The following is a 27,725-nucleotide window of genomic DNA, read 5'->3' on the forward strand; positions in this document are numbered from 1 at the left end:
CAAAATATAAGTGTGTGTGTGTGTGTGTGTGTGTGTGTGTGTGTGTGTGTGTGTGTGTGTGTTGTATATATCAAAGCCAGCTGGGGAGACCTAACTACTTATATCAAGGTAGCATACATGTTCAGATGATTTAGATGGAGGTAGCTTACTAGCAGCAAACCTTTAAACTCTCCTCTTTTAAGAAAAATATTTATCTTTAAATTTTTCTGTGCACTGTTGCATTTGTGTGAAGGCTTGGATCCCCTAGAACTGGAGTTTCAGACAGTGGGGTGCGACCATGTGGGTGCTGGGAATGGAACCTGGATCCTCTGGAAGAACAGCTCGTGCTTTTTTAACTGCTGAGCCATCTCTCCAGTCCCTAAAGTCTCTTCTCGGTATAGGAGGCCAAATAAACACCTGCCACCACCACACCTGTCAGACTGCCATTAAGGGCATGGAAGTCACCAACAAGAATCTGCCCACAGGAATCCTGATGCAGAGGACCACACAGACAGGAAGAGGACGTCACTGCTGGCCCTGTGTTCTGCGCGACAAAGCTTCCCTTCTGAATCCTCAGCGGTCAGTGATTGCTGCTGTTGTCCCTTGCATGAGGTCTGGAGGATGACAGAAGCTACTGTCTCATCCATATGCAGGGACTAGCAGCCGAATGTGGATGTCCACGGCAGAAAGAACCATACACAACCACAAATGCCGAGAAAAACTCCAAAGCGGAATATTGAGAAATTTCCCTTTCACGAAAACCACCAGGCTTTTCCGGGGAAAGGAAGTCCAACCATCGGAGTAGAGGTGGGCACAGGAGCACCGCGTGCAACAGGCAAAGGACACAGGGACCTGCTCCTCTGCTGCCCAAGGTGTGAACGACGTCCACAGACAGACTCCTGACTGCGGATGTGAAAGGCTAAGCATCAAAAGTAAGAGTTCCCTGTTTTTCCATAAGTATATAAGCACGTGGACAAAAAAAGACTGCAGGATACAGTCCCTACCAGGAGATAAAAGACAAACAAGGACTGCCGTTCTCAGGGATTTCCTATTTATTGCAAAGGTGATTGAACAGCGTGACATCTGGGATGATCTTCCCTGCTCCTTTTCCATTAATGTGCCTGACTTGGGAGAGAAGGGTCCCAATGGTCTCCCAGATGGGCAGCAACTGCAGATTTGAGGACAGTGACACAGCACGCCACTGCCGTGTTGATAGGCAGTAACTATGAAATTATCCAAGCAGAATCTTACATCTCTGAGTGGCCCGGTGTGGTATTCAAAGTACTTCAGAGCCCCAGACATGTCTTTTATATCTAATGGGAAGGTGAGGAAATGTCTTAGGCAGGTTCGAGGACTTTCCATATAGATAACCCGTCACTTAAGGGGCTAGACTTGACAATCTTCCTATTTTGTTACAGTCAAAGTGATAGCTACACATCAGAAACTGTGCAATTTCTTAAATTTCTTCATTTATTTATTTTATTCTATGTGGGTGTTTTGCCTGCATGTACGTCTGCGTATCATGTCTATGCAGTGTCTGTACATTCCAGAAGGCACCAGATCACCTGGAACTGGAGTCACAGACAGTTGAGAGCTGCCCTTGTGAGTGCTGGGGATTGAACCAGAGTCCTATCAAAGAGCAATCAGAGCTTTAACCACTGAACCATCTCTCCAGCCTCAATTTTTTTTTGAATTTCTATTTTATCCCTTATCTCTAGCAATACGCCGTACCTTCTTGTAATGCTAAACGGTAGCGGAGAGCCTGGCTCCCAGCAGGTCATGTGATCATGAGGGTGGCAAGCAAGGCCACATTGCACCAGGTAGCTAGACCATGATGTAGAGCAGGCTGAGGTCACTAAATGCATAGTGATTTGTGAGATCTTCAACGTGATAGGTTAATTAGTACATAACCCTGCCTTGGTCAAGGAGCACTTTCACACTTCTCACTCTGTCAGTCAGCGTCTTGCAGAGAACAGATAAATCAGCAGCTTCGGGGACAAGCTCGAAGGTCTCCAGCTCAGCTCCCTTTCTGGAGGAGGGAAAGGCTTTTACTTCCCTCCTACTAAATCACAGAGTCGTTTGTAGGTCCCCATCCTGCCCACACTGCTCACACCCACGCCAGCCAGGCGGAGGCCCTTAGCTAAGAAAATTGGCCTCCTCAACTGACCTTCTTTCCAAATGTAATGCAGCAAAACAATCCACTGTCTTCGTGCAAAAGAGCATCTTTCAAAGATGCGTGCCTGGCAACCCCTCTAGTGTCTACAGGTCCAAGTTTACACTCGAAAGCCACTGATTAGCATCTGCACTTAAAAGAACAATACACCCAAAAAATGATAAACCACGTAAGCTCTTAGTTAGAGAAATTTAACGTGAGAAAGCAATGTAATCAGCCTGAACATGAGGAACTCCTCCTCATCCTCAGAAAATGAGAAAACACACTGAGGCAACCTGTGAAACCAGGGAGAGTTAAGGGGGCACAGGGAGGGGACAAAGACCTCCCTCTACACTGGAATCAAATCTGCCTTTCTTGCTGAGTCAAGAAACTTAACACAACTCCTAAAGCTAAAAATCTCCACAGATAAAAATATGTCTTTTTCTGCAAAGACAGGCAGTTACCTGTGAGTTCAAGGCCAGCCTGGTCTACAGAGTGAGTTCCAGGATAGCCAAGTCTACACAGAGGAAACCCTGTCTAGGAAAGCAAAACAACAAAACAAAAGAAAAAGAGTATTTTCCTAAAGACATCTCAAGCAAGACTGATAAAAGCAACAAATTATTATTATTTTTTGCAGTCTTTCTTAGTCCTGGGCTAAGAATCGAACCCAGGACCTCACACATGCTAGATAAATGCGAAGTAAATGCTTACTTAGAGCCAGCATTTACTTCTGTTTTACTATATTAGTGTTCCCCTTGGCCCTAGATCTAAACAATACACCCCAGAACCACCTAACATTCCATCCTCAGAAGGAAATTTTGAAGTGAAATGAAGCTATTTTTTTTTGTAGAAAAATGAGTGAGGTCTCACACAATCTCAGAAAGAAAACCAAAAACAAAACGTGTTCTCTCTCGTATGTGGAATCCAGCCAATATATGTATATGGCAGCAAACACGTGAGGGGATATAGTGTAACACGGAGCAAAGAGAACAAAAGGGTAAACATTGAGGGAGGAGGAAGGACTAGATACAGGTGATGGACATGGATTATTAAAGAGAATACAAAGCTGATTGTTTTCCTAGTTCTAACTGTGCCATGCACTGTTTGGTTTGGGTGGCAGCTAAGTGCATAAATGCATGAAAACAGTGCAAATGTAAAGTACAAGGGAAGCCTACAGCTTCTGCTCCAGAACGCCCATTCTAACTGTGCAGAAGTTCCCGGCGTTATATAGACTTGGAATACAGTTAATTTTGGTATGTTACTTTTTTGTTCATTTTCAAGGTTTTTAATAATAAACTAATGAAAATTAAAAGTTTTAAAGGTAAAAGCCAGACATATAGTCCTGCTTACCGTTTTAAGATTTATTTGAAGTTTAAGCTTGTTTAAATCTTCAAACTTTATTATCAGTGACATCCCTTGACATAACTTAGATACAGGATCATACACATACGGTCACTATAAAGGCACCTCAGAGCCTTTGAGAAGCCTGAATGTATCTAAAACACATACTGTGAAATCAGAGCTCCCTTCCTTCCCCACCCTTCCACGTCCATCCTCTCTGCATGATTAAGTATTTACTTTTCCCCATATCACTAAGTTCACTAGCTTTGGTTCACTCTAGCTGTCTGGGAAATTCTTTTCTGCAGCAGTTAAGAACCCAGTTTCACCTGAGTGGAGGCCCCTAAGGGGGAAAAGAACTCGTTCTCTCTGCTGGCAGAAGTACTAGACAGTGTCTCCCCGACACCACTGACAATACTGCTATGTGTGGAGATTCAGCCCACAGAAAGATAAGCAAATAGTCTTTGAACGATAAAATTTAAAGTAAATCTGTGAAGCAGATTAGCAGAATCAGTGGTTAGCGGCTACCCTAGCACTCATGTAGCTAGCTGTGTGGGGCCCTGGGTTCAATTCCTAGCAATGGGAAAAAAAAGTTAAAAGAAAGAAAAGTCTAGCCAGTACAAGCGAAAAAAAAAATCAGGTGAAAGAAACTCAATGGGTCTTCCTTCCTAACATTACGGTAAGAAAGGGTACCAGTGAGGCACCAGGAGCCACCAATGAAGGTTCCAAGTATCTTAATGAAAAAGACAGTATATGCCAAACAGCACTGGGACACTGTTGGCTTACAGAGTGCAGAGTTTCCTAGAATAAAGAAAACTCAAAGCAGTATATCAAAAATGGTTAGGAAAAGACTTAGGGCCCAGGGCAACAGTGTTTACCTGCAGTCTTCACACTGGGCAGAGACAAGAGGATCTCCAGATAGGTAAATAGGTAGGCAAACAGTCAGGCAGACAGGAGACAGGCTGGATGCTGGATGCTGGATGGATGGATGGATGGATGGATGGATGGATGGATGGATGGATGGATGGATGGATATGAATGATGGGTGGATAGAGGATGGATGGATGGATGGATGGATGGATGGATGGATGGATATGGATGATGGATGGATAGAGGATGGATGGATGGATGGATGGATGGATGGATGGATGGATGGATGGATGGCTGGATGGATGGATGGATGGATGATAGGTGGATAGAGGATGGATGGATGGATATGGATGATGGGTGGATGGATGATGGGTGGATGGATGATGGGTGGATAGAGGATGGATGGATGGATGGATGGATGGATGGATGGATGGATGGATGGACGGACGGACGGACGGATGATGGGTGGATGGACAGACAGATAGAAGGACGGTTCATACAGACAGAAGCCACAGGGACTTAGGAGAAAGAAATTGCTAAACTGTGGGCTTCCTTTTCCTCACTGGCTTGGTTTGTGTATTAATAACATGAGGCTAGGGCAGGAGTTGCAGCTCAAGGGTAAACATTTGTCTCCCAAGTTCAAGGCCCTTGGTTCCATCTGCTGATTCACAGCACTTTTTCCACCAAGTAAATGTTGTGTTAGTCAAACACAAAGGTGAGGTGAGCCACTCCAACTTGACCGAAACAAAACAATCCTAAATGAGTACATAAATGATGGCAGGCCAGTATTTCCGAGGAAAACTCTGGTTCCCACCAGTTCTCTGCTTTTGTATTAACAGAACAACATAATGGAATTCCTCTTGTCACACGTGGCATTTGGTAAGAGTACACACACAGCTTCCCTGCCGCTTATGCGGCAAGCATGCATGTGCACACTGAAGCCAAGCTGCAATACACGTTGAGGTTTTTTTTCCCATGCTACCTGGGCAGGAGATGAAGCTCTGTGCTAATGTGCTTGCCTAGCATCTGCTGAAGTGCTAGGTGTTATTCTCTAGCATTCCAAAGAAGATAAAAAGGAAAAACAACCTTGCATGTTGTTTTTCTAATAAAAGCTAAAATGGTTGACTTCAAATACCGGTCTAGAAGACAAAGTCAGAAATAATGTAAAGCCTTTTGCTTCCTGGGTCTGTTTCTTTTGCATTGGAATTATTTACCTCATTAAATCATAATGAGCTGCTATTGATTTCTGCCCAGGCAGGAAAGTCACCACTGAGCAGGATAAAGGGAAATGAAAAATTCCAGTACAACTAACTTATCTTTGTTCAAATGCACAAGTCCATTAACTTCACATCCTGTGGTCATTTGTTGAGTTTCAACAATGGCAAATTTAGTGACTAGGAGCACAACACAAAAAACGTTGTTTCTTTTCATCATGGCTCTTCCTTGTTGAAGGTTTAAACAATGATGGTCTCAGAGTTCAGGGTTTGCTTATAAGATAAAAGCATGCTGGTATTATCCACGCATGTCAAAAGACAGATACACACACTCTGAGAGCCGTATGCATTTGTACAGGAAGCACCGAACTTCAGGAATTTTTTTTTAATTTTTATTAGAATTGCCAAGCTTGAGAAACAGTCCTGCCCCACACACTAATTTTGTCTTGGTACAAACTTTTTACACAGTGGCTAGGATTTTGCAAAGTGGATTAGAAATCCCTTCCTTTAGGACAGGACAGTAGTCATAGGGCATGTTGTCCAGGGAAAACAGAAGGACTTTGAGATGGGTGTCCAGCTCTGAATGTTACACACCTCTACTAGAGAATGACCTCACCAGCCTGGAACCTCCCTGCCTGTTCCCCTCCTTCACACTTTCCGAGTTTTTCAAGGTCAGAACCCAAAGAGAACTACTCCTTCACATCACTGGGGTGAAATACCTGAAGGAAGAGCCAATAAACCAATGAAGGATAACCCACATCTCTGCCCCTCAGCCGGTCCCCTCCTGCGCAGGTCATTCTAAAAGAAAGCCAACCACTTTCCCAGACTCTTTTCATGATTTGGGAAACATGATTGCACTTTCTTGAATGTGTAAGGCAGAAGCTTCTCAACCCAGCCAGCATTCTCGACTGTCTGCCAGGAGGTGACAGGCAGATTTATAGAGGGATGGGTCTGCATCTTTGATTTTCCTTCCTTTTAGGTTTTTAACAGTCTGCTGCCTGTGCTGACTTTAGCTTGGTTTCAGTGCTGGGAACTACCTGTTCCCTAAGGCGTCTTCACCTGAGCAGAGAGTCCCTTCTAAAATGAACTTTACACCCACTGCCAAAGTTCTGAATTCTTTAAAGTTGTCAACACTTTCATATTAATCCTAACACATCTTTTGTGGTTTTGTTTTTTTATTAAACTTCCCAATGTCTCCATCACGATTCAGGCAAATGACGGGGCAGGGGGTTTCTGCTTTATGCAAATTATTTACCAACTTAGAATGACAGCAAAAAGAAGGGGAGACATACAGGAGGGAATACTTTTTAAAGATCGCGTACCTTCTCATATCACAGTCAGGTTTCTTACCACCCATGTAGTAGCTTAATTATCTTGACGTCATATAAAAATTAGTCTGAAATTTAGGCAATTCTGTTCTCGCTGTTTTTATTCACGACACATTTAATCTATTGAATTATCATAAGATTCTTTCTGCCTCCTCAAAAAATGTATTAAAATATGAGGCAAATATGTTAAAAGATATTAAAACATAAAGCGTGGAGAGAATATTCATGGATAGCAGTTTAAATTAATGGCCTGCTTGGCCTGGTGGTGCATGTCTTTAATCCCAGGTCTTGCTAGACAGAGGCAAAAGGTGTGAGTTTGAGGACAACCTGGTCTATGCTGTGAGTTCCACGTTAGCCAGAACTACACAGTAAGACCCTGTCTCAAAATGAATAACGACACTGATAAGGACCTTGTTTCCATAAAGTCACGTTTTGCTCTGAGTATCTGAGAATTCGGAAAGCAGATGAGAATGAAAGCAAAGGTCCAGTCTGGGCTGAGTTCACATCCAGCTGTGCGACCTTCCTCAGCCCATCAGAGTCGGGCTCACAATTTACAAAATCAGGACACTCCTCCAGCCCTCAGAAAGACCTAGGTGAGTGAGCATCATCAGACATAGGGATGGGGAGGGCTTGGTCCTATCTGGGGCACTGGGGGGCTCCCCAAATATCCGTCACAATCATCCCTGACTGGAGGATCGGTCTTCTGGAAGCTGAGGGAAAAGAAGGACAACAGAAGATGACAGCAGGCTACATAGCAAGACCCTGACTCGATAATGATGATGGTGATGAGGATGATGGTATGAGCTTGCCAGCTTCAATCTCTCTCAAAAGTCCTGGAGCACACAAACATCTACTGCCTATTTTCTTGATTGTATTACAAAATATGACGTAATACAAGAGTCAGGTCACGTGCCCAGTTTTCTTTCTACTGTGTGATTTTATATACATGTACGAATATGTCTTTTACCTCTGCACCAATAAGCGAAGATAATACCCAGTCATATATTCTACATAATCACATTCATGCACGCTTGGGGCCCTTTGAAGGAGAAAAGGAGAGTATAAGGAAAATTAAATCCAAAATGAGAACTAATGGAATATTCTTTGACTGAGTAACCCTAAGGGAACTGACGAAGAGCAATCTGCACATACACTATTTGCTACCGAGGGAACTGGCCACTAGCGACAGAGACCAAATGTCAAATGTACAATAAAACAGTAGGAAAGTTCCTCATGTCTTCACCAAATAGTAACTAAAAGAATGCTCATTTACACAGAGACTCTAAACCGGGCTCCTGGTGACCGTCAACTCTCTGCGAGGCAATCAAATGTGGATTAACATAACTACAGCTAAGAAAAGCTTGAAATCGCCCCTGTTCTTACCAAAAATGATTCCAAAGGCTTTTTTCCCTAAATAATAAGCAGCATTGCAAAATCTTTAATTAAAGTAATAATGCTTAATTCTGTTCATGAACTAAAATTGCATCTTAAAGCAGATTTTCAAAGGCATTTAAACGACCAGGGGGAACATTCTAAAATGCCATCAGACCACTTAGTTTTCCTTTCCAAGTAGGGCTGACCTTGCCTTTATTTTACCTAACAAAAATCCCCACCAAATGATAATCAAAACAATCTTTCCATAAACAGGAGCTTAAATGCTGCCTCTCAGATCAGATTAAATTTCAAGTGATCCTAAACCAAGCTAAAACACCGTTTAATGAACTTCGTTCTCACTCAAAGAACTGACAGGGAGGCTGCCTTCGGGTCCTAAGGGTACACATCAAGGTCAAGAACAAGGTTGCTGACTAGAACGTTCCAATGGCCAGTATTGACTATGGCTTCAAAGTGAAGGAGGAGGAGGAGAAGAGAAAGAAAGGGATGCTTGATAGTGACCCTCGGGAAGAGAAGGCGAACTCTTCCAAAGCATTTAACAAGCTTTCATCCCCGACCACGGGCCAGATCACCAGAGTCAGCACCACACTGGGAAGTATCAGATTCTCCTCCCAATATCCGTGGGGAAGACACGGCTCAGATGAACGACCGACACAGAAAATGGGTGCTTCCAAGAGTATCGGGTTCTGGATTCGCTTTTAGAACCTCGCTGTCCTTCCACAAACAGGATGAGCTACTGCGTACTCTCTCAAACCAAGCAGAAAAGGCAAATGGTACCTGGGGGTTTGGGTACCAGAACGTCTGAGTTTCAGATGGTTCACAACTGAGGTAGAGCGAACATTTCCCAGATTTATACTCATTATGGGAAAGAGAAGGGGAGGCTAATCCCAAGGAAAGTATTTAGTGACAAAGAGAATTCAAAAAATAAATAAAATATAAACTTTAAGCATATCATAAGCACACAGACCTTCTTATCCAAACGGGGTCTTAGATCAGGATGACATCTTGTGGATTACATGTAATATCAGTCTCTCCCCTCACCCTATCCTTTCCTTCCCCCTCCATTCCTGAGAGCCAATTCAAATAGACAATCTGTTAGTCTAGTCACCTAAGGTGATGTAAATTCCTAAGATGAGGTACCTGATGTACCTGAGGTCCCTGACCAGCCGGAGGTTTCTGATGCTATGCCATTATCCAAACAGGGAGGGGCATGTCTGCATTTATGATAGTCAGATGTCTCACAGAATGATTGGTGAAAACTGTCAGACTTAGCTGGGCAGTGGTGGTGCACGCCTTTAAGCCTTTAATCCAGCTCAGGAGGCAGAGGTAGGTGCATTTCCGTGAGTTCAAGGCCAGTCTGGTCCACAAAGCTGTTCCAGAACAGCCAGGACAATACAGAAAAATCCTATCTCCAAAAATCAAAGTCACAAACAAACAAACAAACAAAAACCCTCAGTCTCTTTTTCTCTGGGAACAGGACTGGTAAATGGTAAGAAACCCCAGCAACTATTAATGTGGCTTCAGTGGAAGACAAATGGGGAAACCGAGTCACCCTATGGGGCCTCAAATGAGTCAAGGCTTGCACTAAGAGAACACGTTGTACCAGAGAAGAGGACGGTGGCAGGAGCGGATCCAGGAGCGGATCAGCAGGAGCGGACCCAGGAGCGGATCCAGGAGCGGATCAGCAGGAGCAAGGGCAAGCACACTCGTCCTGGATGCTCAGTTTAGAGTTGGTAAGAAACAGGATCCAGAAGAGAGGGGATGTCAAAACTCCCGCAGCTGGGGTCATGGCCACCTCCAACATCTGCATTCCATTCCCACAGCCTCCAATAGAAGCTCAGTTTTTCCTGGACTCCTGAAAAGCCTCGGGCAGGGAGTGGTAGCCTTAGCTGGCTATTCTCCCGTCTGTCCTCATAAAGAATATACTAGCACTTGGGAAATTTCAACGCGTCTCTACTCCTCCTCAATCAAGAGACAAGGTTAGTCATTTTTTTTTATTCTGTAATCCAGATTTCCCAACAACTCGGAAAAACTTTCCATAAATTTCTCCATAAAAATGGCTTTCGTGACATTTCCTTTTCAGTCCACAAAAGTATCTAACTTTCACTCTCTAACCTCAGGGGACAATATTCGTCTTTTCTAATGTGCCACCACCCTGCCTGGCACCTCTCTCCACAGAGAAGGATGCGCTGAGTCCCTGTGTCACTTCCCTCTCCCGAACTTGATGCTACAGACGGATGAACAGGGACGCGAGGCAATGCCGAAGCACTAACCACCCATGCGGAGACGGGCATCTAAGGAGAGGACCAAGGTTTGGGGCCGGGGCTGGAGAGGCGGCTCCCCTCTTAAGAGTAAAGTAGGAATTAAAGCAGGATGTCTTTCATTCGAGCACCCTTCGAACTTGAAAAGCCAGTAATTGGCAAATAAGCAGGCAATTATTACCAAAAAAAAAAAATGCAGAGAAATTTCATAGCACTATCCAAAGTATAAACCCCAATTCTGGATACATACCCCATGAAATCTTGAAAGCCTGGAACCAGTCAAGTGAGTTCAGCAATCAAGGAACTGGCTGAATAAATTGAGGTGTGTCTATTAGCACAAAACTGATTCTTGAATAGGAAGTAACTTAAGAAGACATGGATCAACAAAGAATGACCTAGAATGATTATTGTCAATATTTGTAGTCTGCATGCTTTAGTGCAGATACACAGAGAAAATAGCAGAAGGAGCTGCATGTATATATCCACATATACGTGTGGATGTAACTTTATAAAAGCAAAGCTTATAAGCTGCCTAACAGTAAGTACAGTCACTCTGCTACACACACCAGCAGTATTTTGGAAGTGTATGTCTATATGCTTACCAAGAAAAAGAAAAACAATACCCACAAAACTAGCCATAGAGGCTATCTATGGGAACGGAAATCAAGGAGTATTTTTGTTGATTAGATACTGAGGTAGTCTACACCACTACAACTTAAATCTTATTTTAAATAATATAAAGGTTAACCATGGCAATAGCTATTTCTATTTTATTCTTTCATAAAATCCTTGAAATTTAAAAGACAAAAATACTCAACAATAATGTAATTAAATTCTCAGAGATCCACTTTTTTTCTTTCTTCACGGCCACAAAACCAGATAGCTAATTCAAACAAAACAAAACAAAACAAAAAAAAAAACCCACATATTTAACCAATCTAGGAAGAAAAAATGGCACTTCCAGGTTTAGACAAAAGGCCAGTGGGGAAATCAAAACTTCCTACTCAGTTCAGACAATGTTTTTTATCTATTCATGTATAGGGGCTGGGGCTGAGTGTGGGGGGAGGGGGTGGCACTTGAGTTCAAATACAGAGGAAGTCTTGTGCAAGCTCGCCAAGTGCTCTACCACCTAGCTACATCAGCAACCTGAAAAGTTACCCCGCTCTTCACTTTTCTCTAAGCCACCCTTGTAAACTGTTTAACTCTCATTAAGCAAAGGAGCAAGTGTCCGAAAAGGATTCTCCACTGGTACACAGAGGACAAAAATCCAAGTTTGTAACAAGTAATTGAGAAACATTAAATTATAACATCAATGTAAGGTTACAGCCAGTACATCCCATGACCCTGAAAACACTTTTGAACCGGAAAAAAAATACATTTCCACTCTGACTTCAGTGGTAACAAAGTGTACCTGGCTGAGTGTGCACTGAGCGCTCAAAAAACAAATCACTTTGACCAATAAAGTGTTGCTCTAAAACTGATTTAATTTTCTTTCTTTTCTTTTTGCTCTCTAAACAAATTATTTGCGATAGCTCTAAAAGTGGGAAAAAATAGCAATTCCTAAAAATACCAATTCATACTTTTTCCAGTTTCAGTATTTGATCTGAACCTATCTTGCCAACGCCAAAACTCAAGCAGCCTCCTCTAGTCTGGGGCGATACGGGACTGATGACTGTTCTGCACTTTTGCTCATCTGTGTTATACAAAGTTTCCATAATGATCGTCTATGGAGACCAGGAGAGTGTTCCGGGTGTTTAAAAGAATTGACTTGGAGTTATTTATAGCCTCGGAGGCCCAGGAAATATCCTTTTCTCATAGCTTTCTCCTTCTGTGGGAAAGGGGCAACTGGACCAGCCCAGGAAGAGTTCTCCCACAGTTCCAACCCCACGCTAGATCTGTCTGTTCTCTGTAAGAGAAGTCACTTAGCACTGAAGTCTCTAAGTTAATAAAGATGAAAAAAAAAAAACAAAAAAAGATGACACTGAGCCCTCTTCCCCCATCTAAAAACACATGATGCTTTAGGAGATGGTCTTTCACAAGGAAAATCTTGAAATTCTATGAAAGATCAAACTCTCCGTCTCCTATGTCTGCCACTGGCACACAATAAAGGAAGCACATTGGACAAATTCTATTAATAACTACTTCTACTTTTCTAATCTTAAGAGCTTGTTTGCAAGTTCCAGCCAGAAGGGGTGAGAGCAGCTACTTGTGTAACCTTGACGGAAGACAGGTCGTCCTCTCTCCTCGAAGATCTTCCTCTCTGACAGGCCTCAGCTCCAAGATAGAGAGAGGTAGACATGTGGAGTGCTGAGGAAGGGGACAGGTGCCTAGCCAGATCAGCCAAACTAGCCCCGTAACAGATGTCACTGCCAAAATGCCCAGATAGCCTAGGCTTCCAGGCTTTGGAACCTGATGGCTGGCCGCCCCTTTTACAAACCAAGCAATAAAACACTCCTGGAGAGGCTTCAAAGTAAAGGCACGTCCTTCATTATCTAAGCAGCGATTCGCCTTGAAATGAACCGAAGTGTAGATGGCATGTTTATTTTTAGAGCTGTGATAACCGGAGCTCGCTGACTTCCGGGTGGCAGGAGGAGTGACTGCAGGTGCACGTAAATAACCTATATGTTTAATGTGCTTTTCAATTTGCAGAACGAAACACTGAAAGGTAAAAGAGAGACCAGTACACACGCACACACACACGTGCACACACACACACACACACAGACGAATGCATGTGTTCACATGTGTTCATACAAGCCACACTAGAAGCCTGTTTATTTTAGCAAATCATGTATTCCTAAAGTTACTTTTATTACAAAAATCACCCTGATCGTTAGTTACACAGCAAATAGTCTTTAAAACCAATATTCACCAAGGCTATAGAACCAGGGAGAGTATGGTCAAGTAGCTGGTGACTGTCAAGGCAAAATAAAATACCTTTTCCCCAAATCTCAAAAGGCAGCCCAACCCGGACTCTGGTAGGATTTCTGAGTGACAGACAAGCGACAGCATTCCTCAGGAGTTTGTGAAGCTGACTCCCCTCCACTTCCCTTACCTATGGCCTAAGGGGCCCATGGCTGTCTGTATGCTGTGGGATATTTGTACACCATGAAAATGAGCTGCTGTGATTGCTGTAAAAAAAAAAAAAAGCTGACCCGCCAACAGCTAGGCAGGAGGTACAGGCGGGCTTCTGGGCAGAGAGAGGACGCAGGAGGAGACGCCAATGAGACAGGGAGGGAGTCAGACATGCAGAATGAAAGAAAGGTAAAAGCCACATGGTACAACGTAGATTAATATAAGCAGATTAATTAAAGTTATAAGAGCTAGTGGAACAAGCCTAAGCTGAGGCCGAGCTTTCATAATTAATAACAAGTCTCCTTGTCGTTATTTGTGAGCTGGTGGTCCAAAAAAAAAAAAAATCCGATTGCACCTGTGGAGCCTGGCTCCTTCAGCATCACAAGGACCTGAGACACATTTCAAAATTCAGGCCGGCACCTTAGCACTCCTCCCCTCCTCCCCTGCTCCCCTCCTCCCTTTCTTTCTTCCCCTATGTTCCCCCCACACACAGCTACCCCTAAACTCCCCACACACACAGTTGCTCCATATTCATATCCATGTTCATTCTCTTCCTCGCCCCCTCCCTCTCCTGTGCCTCCACGGCTCTCACGGCTCTCTAAACTCTACCCTCCTTCCCGGCTATTCTTCCCTCTCTCAGTCCGCTGGCCATGTTCCGTCTCCCTCTTTCTCGCTCTGCTCTGGACTCTTCCAGATGCCTCTGGCTCTCTTCTCTCTCTCTCTCTCTCTCTCTCTCTCTCTCTCTCTCTCTCTCTCTCTCTCTCTCTCCTAGCTACAGTAAAAGGGTCTTTCCCTTTAACCACACAGCAGTTGTGTGGTCAGTTTATACAGAGACCTCTCCCACCAGGAAGGAATAAAAGTTAAGGCTGGGGAGTTTTTCGTGCAGGAGCTTTGTGCCTAGTCTGTCAGTCTCTATGAAGTGGCGTCCAGCCTTCATTCCTAGCACTATAAACAACAAGAAGTAAAATAACTAAAACTGTAATTCACAATAAAATGCTATTCAGATCAAAGTTGTGCTGCTTAAAACAATCGAGAACTAGCTAGAGAGCCAGTGGGCACCTCCCATCAGGTCCACTTGTGTGAAAAACTTCGTATACACAAAGAGCATGGCGTGAATGACCTTAATACATAAAGCTCATCTTTCGTATTTTGGTTTTTCTCTTCTAGGCAAAACAAAAAACCCTGAAGGAGAACTTGATATTTAGATTAAGACAAATATAAAACCAAACAATGTAAACAATGTATCTAAGACTTATCTATTTTTAGTTTTTATAAGAGATTTTGCTTGCAAGTCTGTAGATACATATATGCCTGGGGCCAGAGGAAGACAGAAGAAGGCACTGGATCCCCTGGAACTGGAGTTGTCGATGGTTGTAAGAGGCTCTTCTGCAGGAGCAGTCAGTGCTCTTAATCACTGAGTCATCCTCCAGGCCAATTTTATCTTCAATATGAATGCAGAAGCACTAGACAAAATGCACTGAACTTTTACCCTCCTCGTACCTGGAACTCTGATGCCCACTTCTCCTTTAGAACACTTTAAACTGGCACAGAGTCACAAAGCTGCCTTGTACGGTTTCTTAAAGAACGGGACATTAGAGGCTGGGAGGACGGGGCACATCTGTAACCCCAGCACCCGGGAAACAGAGGCAGGAGGAAACAGCCAGCCAAAGCCATCCTGGCTACTACAGGAGACCCTGCCTAAAAGAACAGAACATGAAGGCTTCTGATAAAATCTTGCTTTTTCGCCAGGGCGGTGGTGGCGCACGCCTTTAATCCCGGCACTCGGGGGCAGAGGCAGGCGGATCTCTGTGAGTTTGAGGCCAGCCTGGTCTACAGATCAAGTTCCAGGACAGCTAGGGCTGTTACACAGAGAAACCCTGTCTTGAAAAACCAAAAAGAAAAATATATATTTGCTTTTTCTGTGACAGCAAACAGCAGTTGAAGCTGAGTATCACAGTGTCCCTTTTTCAACAGCCTAGGGGTATTTACCCCATCCTGACTTATGCCCAAAGCAGCCCTGGTCTTAAACCCATGCTGATGAGCACCATGTGAAGCTACACAGAACACGCCCTAGTCCGGCCTCCACACTACGCAGGAAAGCAGCTGTGTGAAAAATGTTGCCACAGCAGTTGTTAGTAAAGGCCAGGCACTGGGGTTCGCAATCCACAAACTTGAAAGGGCATTGCTAGGGAAAAAATATGATAACGGTAATGATTACGGAGAAAAACGTCCTCTTTCCCAGGCGTGGTCACTTGAAGGGACATTACTCCGAAGGAACCACAGATTACTCCTGTGAGCTCAAATTAAACCTTCACCTGCCTGCACAGACTTCTGACACCCCACACACTAATCCCTTCTCCTAACAAGGAAAGCGCCCTCCCCACACAGGAGACAGAGAATATGAATTTGTCCTGTGGGGGTGACAGTGGGTGTCATTTGCTTTGTGATCTTGAACGGAGGCTAAGCCGCTAACCTTTAACCACCAAAACTTTTTGTCATTAGTGCATCTCCAGCCACCCCACCTCCTCCAAAAATGTTTCTAAATTAAAAGAAAAGAAACTATGATTATAATTCCCAATAAGCACCAAAGATAAACAAAGGTATTATTTTCTTCGGGGGGGGGGTTAATTTTAGAAACTCTAATTCTAAACTTAGTAATATCTGCTAGTACCTACCAAAAAAATAAACAGATGATTAAATAAACAGACTAGTCAGTCCTCTCTCCATGACAAAAGGAAACCAAACGAAGCAATTCAGTCCCTCATCACCAACCCTGACTCTCAAACACATACTTGTCTCCAAGTAAAGTAATGCTTCCCCAAACCATTTCTTTCGATGTTTACAGAATCATGGGAACACATCCAAAATCATTTAAGAGAGGCAAGATAACAGGTTACACTTTAGCCAAGCATGGTAAAGCATGCCTTTAATCCCAGCACTTGAGAGGCAGAGGCAGGCGGATCTCTGTGAGTTCCAGGTCAGCCTGGACAACATAGCTAGTTCCAGGACAGCCAGGGATACCTAGAGAGACTGTCTCAAAACAACTAACCAAACAAACAAAAAACGTTACACCTTAAGATTACCTCAAGTCAGCACAGGTCTCACCACAAAGATGCAAATGGTTCTCCTCAAAATATGAGGTCTACCTTCCAAAATGTGTTGAAGGAAGTCAAACATGTCGATACACAATAAACTCATGATGCTTGCCTTTCTTTTGTACTTGTAAGTCAGGGTGGAACCTCAACAACCTCTTAGAAATTGCTCTTACACTGCCAGAGACATCATAACGACAGCAAACCAGTCGCAGCACAGCTCCAAGAAACCATCATCTAAGATGATTCAAGGCCACTGTCAACCTAGACAGGACTGAAACTCGCCTCCGAGACAAACCTCCAGTTGTGTCTGTGAGTATGCTTCCAAAAAGGCTAACAGAGGCGAGAAGACACACAGACTATAGTCCACACGGTGGTACCGTCCCAGCCTGAGTAAGAAGGGACAAGCCAAAGTGAGTGCCGGTATTCACCGCCTGCTCCGTGATCAGCCCAGGTGTGAGCAGACAGTCTCCCAGTGCCAACCAAGCCTTCCGCACCGGGTTGGGCTATATCCTTAAATGTGGGCCAAAATGAAAGCTGCCTTTTGCTTCCTGTCAGATATTTGGTCATTACAGGGAGGAAAGCAACAGTAAAGCGGTAATACACCATCCAACACACCTGTCAAAATGCCTGATGGTGATATCACCCAGACTTGTACTATCCAATGAAGCAGTCGCCAGCCATGACTGGCTACTGAGATTCTGAAATGTGAAGTGTAACTGAAGTGCTGTGTCAGGGTTGAGTATGAAATGCCCACAAAGGCGCATGTTTTGAACGCTGGGTATTCAACTTGTGGTACAATTTTGAAGTCCATGGAGCCTTAAGGAGGTAAGATCTGGCAAGCAGAAGAAGGTCGCCGGAGTAGGCCTGTGAAGGTTAGTTACACGTGCCCCAAGCCCAGCCTTGCTGTCTGTTTCCTGGTCCATAGACACATGAGAAGCCACAGACACACACTCTTGCTCCAGGAGCCTGGCCACACCCTCACTGCCACCTTGGACATTTGAAAGCATGAACTAAACTTTTCCTCCCTTCAGCCATCTGTGAGACCTGGGTCATGGTGATGCAGAGGGAAGTCACACAGACCACTCTGTGCTTCCCTCCTTAGCTTGATCTAAGGTCAGTGAAAATGCCACACGGAGTCCGTGGCCACATCTATCTCCTAGAATGTTGCTGCTACTCTAATAACTACAACATGCCCACTTGACTCAACCCGTAAGCTGAAAGCTGAGCTATTCCAGATACTTGCTGCTCTTGAACTTGTGTTTTATACACACACAGGCCAGGCCACCACATTGACAGGTTACAGCCAACGACTCAATGAGTGCGGTGCCCCTCATTACAAACTGGGTACAAACGGATGCTTCCCGCTCAAAGCAAGAGCATCCACTCAGCAAAGACCTTCACCATCAGCGGAGCAATTATGAGTGGGTCTCGACCCGTCACAGGTCAGCGGCTTCCAAAGTCCTCCCATGGAAGACCCAGCTATCCCAGCAGGCATCCATCTCTGCGTGCATCCAGTTAGGCTGGCCAACAGTTCCAACAGCAACTAAAGCTGGACACCTAAAACCCCATAAATGTCACCACATTTTCGGTATCTACCTGAGAGGATAACTACACAGAGCACTCCTGATTCTCGGCTTCTGAAAAATTATATTAAATGTCAACTGCCTTCAAGAACGCGGAGATACAGTGTTTGTTGAGGTCTCTGTGAGCTCCACCTTAAAAGGCATTTTCATATATATAAACACACAATCAGCTCAGAGCATCCATCACTTACTCCCTCAGCACCCAAGACGTTTCTCACAGCTATGCCCGAGTTTATTCTCAAGTAACTGTTTGGCAAAGGAGAAAAGACTTGAAATACTTCGTCACTTGCTCGCATTTGGGTTCCAACGTGTGTATCTCAATCAATTCTAGAGAGAAAGCCGTGCCAGGCTATCGTCGGAGAGGCCTATTTCTCTTCCTCCTGCTTTCCAGTTAAGCCAAGTCTGAAATGCCTTTTTAATTAATACACTGAATTCTTTGCTAGTCCCAGAAATTCCACCAGTGAGTAGCAGATTTGAAAAAAGAAACCTTGGAACGCTTACATCTCTTCAAGTATCTTGGGGCTATCTGGTATAACTTAAACAGAAGTGTCCTGAAAGAGAATGTAGATCCTCATATGATGACTTGGGAAATTTTACTTTAATGAGAAAAAAAAAAGTTTTTTTCCCCAAAGGATGTACCACAGAAGAGCTATAACATGCATCAGATGAGATTTTACTTAAAAATCAGGTCAAGTGCTACAGTCGCTATGGTCTTGGCATGGACCACTCCCACCCCATCACTCTCTGTCCATTATAATTTATAAGAGTGCAACCCCTGTCTGCATAACAAACTCTGGAATCCCACTGCCCTGCAGTCCTGCTCCTGGGTTTCATCCGACTCTGATCTGCAGTGTTTTTGATTTCTACACAGTAAGCAACTTCAAAGAACTTCAAGGTGAAGGTTATATCTGAACACACGCACAGCAAGAGATCGCTGGTGTGTCCAAAAGTGCGGGTTAAGTACTGGGGATGCTAAAGGGAGCAGCACAGATATCCTTACATCTCTTACGATGCCCAAGCACAGGTGGAGAACCACAGCAGGCAGCTCTCAAGCCCTCAGACCCAGTGGGCCATTTCCAAGTTCAAGTCCCGTGAATCCAGGAGGGGGAGCCTCCACTGTGCTCCCCAACAGGGGCAGGCAGAAGCACTGAAAGTGCTCCCCAGTGGTTTGCAGGGCTGAGTTCAGATCTACAGAGCCCTTGGAGCTGACTGGCCCAAAGTCAACTCAGTACGACTCATCAAAGGCAAGATCAAACCCTTGGGATCAAAGGAGACAAACTCAGATATCAGGCGATTGACATTCATTCATCCCTCGAATTCAGACTCACATTTGTCACAATGATCAAATAATGAAAAAGAAGTGGGAAGCATGGAAACGGGAAACGGTCCTCAAAGAAGCTCTGGCCATCCTGGGCCAGGATAGACGTACAGAAAACCATCCTCCCGAGGGCAACGCAGTGAAGGGCACCACAGGATGAGCAGAGGGGAGCCGGAAGAGCTAAGGACAGAAACTGTTTCTGGGAAGAAAAATCCTTTAGTCCAGATTTCAAAAGCACCCAGAACAGAGTTAACGTGTATAAAGACAACAGAGTGGTGGTTAATGGGTTTAGTCAATGTAGGAACATGCGCCAACATACGTATGTCTTACACATGCACAGCTTTTGAGTGTGTTCAATGCCTAGGTACACTTTCAACATGCATGTTGTACTGTAAATGAATACAACTAAAATAGAGACACAAAGGACTATGGTACAGAGGCAAACTGAAGCTGGCAGAATGGTGTGCCAAACAGGAAAACTTGACAGTACAGGCGAGGGAGGCGAGAAGCCCTTCCACACGTGTGCAAGGTTCCCCGGGCTGGTGATGCCATCCTGCAGATGGAAATACAGAGCAGAAAATGGAAGCAAGAGCTTTAAATGTTGTGTTTTGAAGGAACCCTGAGAATGACTAAGGGCAGCCAAACAGCCTGACAGCACCACAGACATTCTGATATAGAGGTGGGCCTGGGAGCACCACAGACATTCTGATATAAAGGTAGGCCTGGGAGCATCACAGACATTCTGATATGGCAGTAAGCCTGGGAGTACCATAGGCATTCTGATATAGGGGCATTCTTGGGAGCACCATAGACATTCTGATACAGCAGTAGGCCTGGGAGCACCACAGACATTCTGATATAGAGGTATGCCTCGGAGTGCAACAGACATTCTGATATAGCAGTATCAATTTTGGTACCATAGCCTACTAGAGCAAGAAACAAAAATGTTACTATAATCTCCAAAAACACTGACCAGGACGAAAAGAGTCAGAAACTCAGACTCAGAGACACATATACGATAATGTGATATCTATTATATACATATGATGTAGATAGAACACTTGGGACTTGGTGATCTTGGAACTGCGGAAGGCTGGTAAGGGTGGGAGAGCAGCATAATCAGCATGTTTTGCACTGGGGATTTTCAGATGGAGAACAGGGAAGGAGCAACATTCTTAATGAAGGACTAGGAAGCTCCAGAAGAACTGGGAGGTGCCCGGACGTGGAGCTCCAGAAGAACTGGGAGGTGCCCGGACGTGGACTCTTGCCTGATATAGACGAGGCCCTGGGCATGAGCCCCAGCACCACAAAGGAAGAAGAAAGGTCATCCAAATACTAGTTCAAAGTCAGGAAAGGTTTCTCTCTGCAATTCTAGGTCATCCATGGAGATGCAGACCATAAAGTAGTGGCAGGCTGGGAAACAGAAGCCCAGGTCACGGCCATTCCAGACTGTAAACTGAAAAATGGGTCCAAACTTGTCTGCCAGGGAAGACTGAGACAACCCACAGTGCCCATGGCTTTTTTCCACAGATGGACAAAGGCAATTTTAGAGACCAGAACCTGGTTTTTGAGAGACAGCAGAAGCCAGATTACAGTAGGCAAAGAGGAAGTGGGCGGTTCTCTTGTCAGCTCTGCTGGGACAGGAGGAAGGGACAGGAAAGACAAGAACAACTGTACATGAGGGACCAGCCTGGAACTCAGCCCTTGGAAGGCAGGGGCAGAAGAGTTCAAGCCATCCTCTGCAGCCACAGTGAGTTCAATACCAGCCTGGACCACTTGAGGCTGTGTTTTTAAATAAACACTACCACCACCACAAACAAAGGTTGAGAGGAACAGAGGTGTAGATCAGTTGTGGACAACCTGAGGCCCAACCTACAGCACTACAAAAGGAAAAGATGAGAAAGACTTCACTATTTTTAAGCTGAGGAAGGGATGGAAAGAGGGAAGGAGGGAAGGAGGGAGAGAGGGAGGAAAGGAAGGAAGGAGGGAGGAAAGAAACAGAAGAGATGACTATCTGAAAACAGAGGGCCCTGTTTTCCCAGTCTCTGAGAAGCAGGCATTACTTCTTTGAAGTCAGCAGCACTTCCGGAGCATGGCAGCCTCCAAAGGCCGACTCAGAGGTAGAAGAAAAGTGCAGTAGACCCAGGTTGTTCACAGAGCTTTTCCATTATGGGCTCTTCCTCCCGGCAACCTTCCCACAGGATGCTCTCACCGCTTGTCAGAGAGCCATCTGGCACCTAAACCCCTGAGCTGTCCAAACCGCCAGGAGCGCCACAGGTCTCCCCAGCTTCCTCCATGAAGTCTCAAGGGTGTGGAGTTGCCTAGGCCTAGGCCAAGCCAGCCTACCTGGGCTTTTGATTTCCACTGCATGCCACCTTCCAGATGGCTTCCAGAAGAAGGTATGAGGGTGACCTCGCTCCTTTACACCCTCCCTTGGCAGAAAACAAGTGGAATAACTCTTGAAGCCACTTCAAAGGCTCGAGACACCAGGGCTGTGTTCTGTCCTGATAACTTGAATCAGATTAGCAAAGAAAGTTTATAGAAGTTATGGCTAAAACTAATTGAGTGTACCCTGTGCCAAGCACTGTCCTAAGTGTTTTACATGCTCACAAACCTACTTTTGTTCAGGCTACCAATGTGGAAACTGAGTGCAAACACATCTAAGCAATTTGTTCTCAGTCACAACTGCCAGTGACTACCATAGCAGGACACAGAACAAACGGCCCAGGGTTTCTGACTCTAGAGACAGAATGGCTGATGTTTATTTTTAAACCCCATCCAAAATGTAGTTAAGATAAGATGTAAGAGTCAGACGGAGTTGGGGGGAGGGTGCACATTATTGGTCATGAATCAAATACAACAAAAAAGCAAAGATTGCAGTCTCTCTTCCGTAAGTTTCTTTTAACCTTGGGATCTTTTCCACTTAATCTCATGAGCAGAGTTAAAAGAACTCTTTCCTTGGGAATACGGTCAATGCCACGGAACTGCACTAAGAGGCCTAAAGGCTGGAGGTGAGCCTTAGAGACAGAGGGCCCTTCTATCAGGTCACGTACACACACACTCCACAGGCTAACCTGGGAAAACGTCTATGTATCACTTAGCAGAATGGTCACAACGTGAATGTTTTTGTGTATATTTTTCTTGGTATTTTAAAAAAGTGAAGCAGTTACAAATCAAAGGCCCAGCCTCAACTGGGTTATCCCAGGCCTCTTTATTATAGGAAGAGAGAGAAAGGGGAAGGGGAAGAGAGGGAGAGATGGAGGGACCTGTTCAGCTCCCCCAGGAAACACACAGGGGATCTACCCATTGTCCTCAACTACCTCTAGGCCAGGCTACCACCAACCTAGTGCTAATCCCCAAACCCTGGAACCTCCCAGAAGCTGGGAGAACACCTTAGGCTGTTTGCAGATCTCAATTTAGGAGAAGCTAAGGATCCTACAAGTGACTGCAGCCTTGTTACCTAGGTCTTGGCAAAAGGCCTGTGGACCTATCTAGACAGACAAACAAAGCCACATAAAAGAGGAACCAGAGGAGCAGAGGGACCTGCTGTCAAAATGGTCCATTTCTCTTCTGTTGCCTCGGATGGCAGGAGAGTGTTCCTTTTAGACCACTCTCAAGGACCTCCACGGGTAAAAATATGAAGCAGCATGAAGAAATCAAACACAAAATTAAAAAAAAAAAGAAAAAGAAAAAGAAAAAGAAGAAAAAGGGCTTTTCCTGATCACCACAGCCCCCCTCCCGCAATGAAGACGACCAAACATTCTAAAGCAGTGATCTATTTATTGCTCCCCGGTGGATAAGGAGGGGAGATAAGGGCACCGCTGGAATTACCTGAACCCAGTTCGGAAACTGATCCTGCCAGGACTGCACCTCTGTCAAGGAGAGAGTTCACCGAGGCTGTCCGTTCTAGGACGGATGTCCAAGTCAATGTTTACACAACTCATCTTTTATTCTTTGTTTAAAGAGTCAAGGAGCGCCTGTGAATACCGCCAACACACTCGGCTTTCAGCTGGCGATGCCGAGGTGCCCTTCATGCTTCTGAGGAAGGAACTCGAGGGTGAGGCGCGATGAATAAAGCTGGAGATGATAAACAGAGCTGGAACTCTCTCCAGAGGACGGCTGTGTGTACAGAACACGGAGTGATCCCGAATGTCCTGACACGGGAGCTCAATGGCTCCACGTGTCTCGCCGCTGTTTAACGACAAAGCTCCCTCCGAGAGCGCTGACATTATTTCTAGGTCATGCCTGAACTTCTGAACCAGATTACTCCCTAATAGCATTATAGTTCCTCCATGCCTCTTACAACGGAAGGGCAGTGCCACAGACACAAAACTTTATGTTTAGGGTTGGCGAGTCCTGTGTTTGTCCCTCTACAACAGGAGGGCTTAAATAACTGACCCTGGTCTGTTTGGATTTTAGAACACTCTGCCTCCCATAACGCCGAGGAGGCCCGGTCCTGTGCCCAGAAAGAAACAGAAGAAACAGTGCTTGTGCCTTGTGCCACGCTGGAAGTTAAACCACCCTGCCTCCCTCCTGGGCTTTAGGCTCTGGCACATCTGAGCCTCCTGCTGGTGGTGGCTCACACTGCTGGAGGCACAGCACAGGCCACCTGCTGGAGGGCAGGGAGAGGCAGCGACTGCCAAACTGACTTGGGTGTTTGTAAGGCTAACCTCTTGAATATAATGTTTATGGCAAAGTGCGCGACCACAAACTCACTCTGAATCACTCAACTGGCAGGAAAGGCTAACTGGGAATGGGTTTGTCTTTCTTCGTAAACATTAAGCCATTGAAAAACCCTTTTCCAGCAATTTTTCAAGAATAGGGGTTTCCAAACAGCCATCTCTTAGATAGGAAAATATGAGATCAATACTCAGCATAGAAAAGCCCTCTCACAACATAAATGTGTAAAACCAGCACAGAATAAGCAGGGGATTCATCTCTTGAACTCCTCAGGTAAATTCCCATTTCTTTCCTCTTTTGTCTTCACTAAAAATCGAACAACCAAAATTGGCATCGTTACCACAAGCAGAGAAGGCCTTGCAACTAATCCTACTTAAAACTATAAAGATATTGTTCCTTAGTTCACAAAAGAGGCCAACTCAAAATATTGTTTCCAGAGTCACAGCTTACACTTTAACCCTCATGACTAACAACATAAGAATATAAATTGGTGGTACGTAAATTGTTCTGCCTCCTTAGGAAATCTGTGTGGTAGAACAGACCAACCAGCTCAGAGGTTTAATAGGGGAATCCACCATTGCTTAGGGAAAGCAGAGATCTAAATAAGTAAGCACCTAAACAAACTCTTCAAACCAGTACACAAAGCTAATCAGTTTCTCCCCCTGAAGAGCATCTGCCTCTTCACCCAGCAACACTCACTCAGCACATCCTACAGGATCATTCACCCTTGTCTCCTAACTCATGAAGCATGTGAGGACAGGGACCATTGTTTATTTATCCTTGTATTGCTACTAGCCACCAAAATGCAGGGAACTTGGAAGGCCTTAAGACCTCGATGAGCGATTAAAAATGATGAGGTTAGCTACTGGAGAATATATAAAAAGGGGCAGAAGGGGCCACCAAACTATATCCAGGGAGAAGAGCAAAGCTTCACAGAAGACACTTTGGCCTTGGAAGTGGAACAGGCTCTCCAGGCAAAGAAGACCCCTGCGGCAAGAGGCCTTACCTCAGCAGCAATGTCCCTGAGTCGGTTCTCAGCATCAATACATACTATGTGTGCAAGTGTGTGTGTGTGTGTGTGTGTGTGTGGTGGGCTTTCAAAGGAAAGAGCCTGCTAAGGTGGCAGGTGGACACCAGAGCCTTTGCAGGACAGCAGGGACCCAGTATAAACACTGGGAGAATATAAGACCATGGGAGGCATCAAAGAAGTTCTGGGTGAAGAGGCTCATATGCCAAGCAAGAACAGTTTTCACTGAGGACTCTGGGCTTGGAAAGCACTGGGGTTTGTTAAATCCTGACAGTGTCGTGAAGGTTCACTCCTAAAGAATCTTTTGCTAAAAGTTATGAAGTATACTACAAGAATTTTGGCTACAAACGTCTATAAAGACTACTTGCAGCTTTTGCACACCAACCCACACTATCACTACACACACAAGCACACACACACACATATGTGTATACACACGTGTATGTGTACGTATTGCTGGCAGACTCACTCACAGAGAGGATAAAAAGGGCTCCTCTGAGTGCCCTGTGAAATTACATTAATTGTAATTTTTTTTCAAGGAGAAAAAAAAATCGAGAACTCTTTTAAAGTGAAAGAAAAAAATTAAGATAACTTGAATCCCTTCCCCCCCCCCTCCATCCATAGATACCGCACTATGGGGCAACAACAGCCTGAGTGCAGAGTTCATATGATTGGGGGGGGGTCCCACTTTGCCTGGCAGCATGGCTCAGGGACAAAACTTTTAACTGAATGATCTTGTAGGTATGGTTCTAAGCTAGAGGATAGCACAATCCCCCTGGCCCTTCACGTGCTTGGCTCAAAGAAATGAACGCAGGCTTCTTGCCTTTCGACATTGCCAGGTATTTAAAAATGTAAGATAAGATGATATTAGTGAGCTGCCTAGGAGACACCGAAAGGCTGGGCGAGGATCGCGGACAGCCTCGAGTTTCACCCAGTAAATCCGCCCGACGCAGGGCAGAAGGCCAGCGCTCCCGCCCGCTGATCCGCCCCGGGGCTAGCGGCAGGCGGCGCGCCGGCTCGGAGGGAGGCAGGTACCCCGGGCGCAGCGCGCACAGAGCCGGGTCGCAGGGCGGGCATGCGGTGGCTGTCAGAAGAAGGCCAGCATCCTCCCTGGCCTGGGCAGGAGCCTGGGCCTCCGCCGCTACTACGTGGGCCGGTTCCCCACCGAGAGGTCACGGCAGGAGGCACAGGCGCGGCTGCGCCCACGGGGTCTCTCAGGACGCGTTGCACCCGGCGCGGCGCGGGGGCGAGGAAGCCCAGGGCGGCACCCCAGCATCCTCAACCCCGCCCCGGCAGCCCATCCGCGTGGTCACCCGCCACGGGCTGCGGCCCCCGCGCTGGTCGGGCGGGGGAGGGAGGAGGATGCGGCGTTACCGGGTCCCAGCTCCGCCAACCCGGCGATCCCGGAGATAAAAGTTTGCAGCATGCAGCTCGTCTGCAGTGCGAGTCACATCCGCCGCGCCACCTCCTCCTGCAGCAGCCGCGCTCAGGGAAGGAAGGGATAAATTAAAAATTAAAAAAATACAATAAAATAACTGTTAGAGCCGGTAGGCCCCGAAGCCGGCCGCTCTGCCTCCGGGCGTGCAGGCAGGCAGGAAAAACCGCATCCCGCACCCACTCCCGCCCAGTGTCGGCGCCCGGCCTGGACCGGCCCCGCAGCACCCTCCGCACTGACCAATAACCTCCTGAAGCTCGTACGCGTCTCTGCAGATGGGCCAGCCGACCGCCTGAGCTGCCGGGGCCGAGGCTGGAGCCGTAGCTGGAGCCGGGGCCGGAGCTGCGGGCGCCGCCGGAGCCGGGGCCGGTGCTGATGTCGCGGCCGCCGGGGCCGCCGCCGCCGCCGCTGTCACCGGGGCCGCCTGCTGAGGAAGCTGGACGTGCACGGGCGAGCCGCTCGGCTCCGCCATGATGCTGCGGGAGGAGAGTGAGGGGACGCGCCGGCGGGCGGACGAACGACCTTCTACTTGAAACTTCCCTAGCCTCGTCGCCCACACCTCTCGGCCGGCGCACGCCCTCCCCGTCCGCCGCAGCCGCCGCCGCCGGAGCCTGCCACGAGGGGAGGGAGCCCGGAGGCCGAGCCGGGCGGAGGGAGGAGGCTGCGCGGCGGAGGCGGGGACGGGAGGAGGCGGCGGCCGCCGCGCCCGCCGCGCGCCCCGAACCTCGCGCGCGCGGTGCTCTCGGCGCTGAGGGGAACCGCCGCCCCCTCAGCCGGGGAAGTTTCCAGGCGCGTGGAGCCGTGCGGCTTCGGGGGTGCTTTCGAGGCTCACCCAGCTCCCTTCCTGCTCTCCGGGCGCCTCCGCCCTAGACAATCGCGCTCTGCAGAAGAAGCCCCCCTGGGACTCCGAGGGCGGGGTCCTTGAACGGCTGCCAGGTTCTCGGCCGGCTAACTCTCCCCGCCCGGCTCAAGAACCCG

The 27,725-nt window shown here is 46.3% G+C and overlaps 1 protein-coding gene across 1 annotated transcript in view; it reads right to left on the reverse strand.

Moving 5' to 3' along the window:
* Window positions 1–27,219, reverse strand: part of Stk39 (serine/threonine kinase 39) — a 256,775-nt gene extending 229,556 nt beyond the window's left edge. The window contains exon 1 of the mRNA XM_005346510.2: window positions 26,988–27,219. Coding sequence (XP_005346567.1) covers window positions 26,988–27,219 — 232 coding nt within the window. The remainder of the gene's footprint in view (window positions 1–26,987) is intronic.
* Window positions 27,220–27,725: the final 506 nt, after the last annotated feature.

The sequence above is a fragment of the Microtus ochrogaster genome, chromosome 4 (assembly GCF_000317375.1).
Source record: "Microtus ochrogaster isolate Prairie Vole_2 chromosome 4, MicOch1.0, whole genome shotgun sequence".
NCBI classification, from domain to species: Eukaryota; Metazoa; Chordata; class Mammalia; order Rodentia; family Cricetidae; genus Microtus; species Microtus ochrogaster.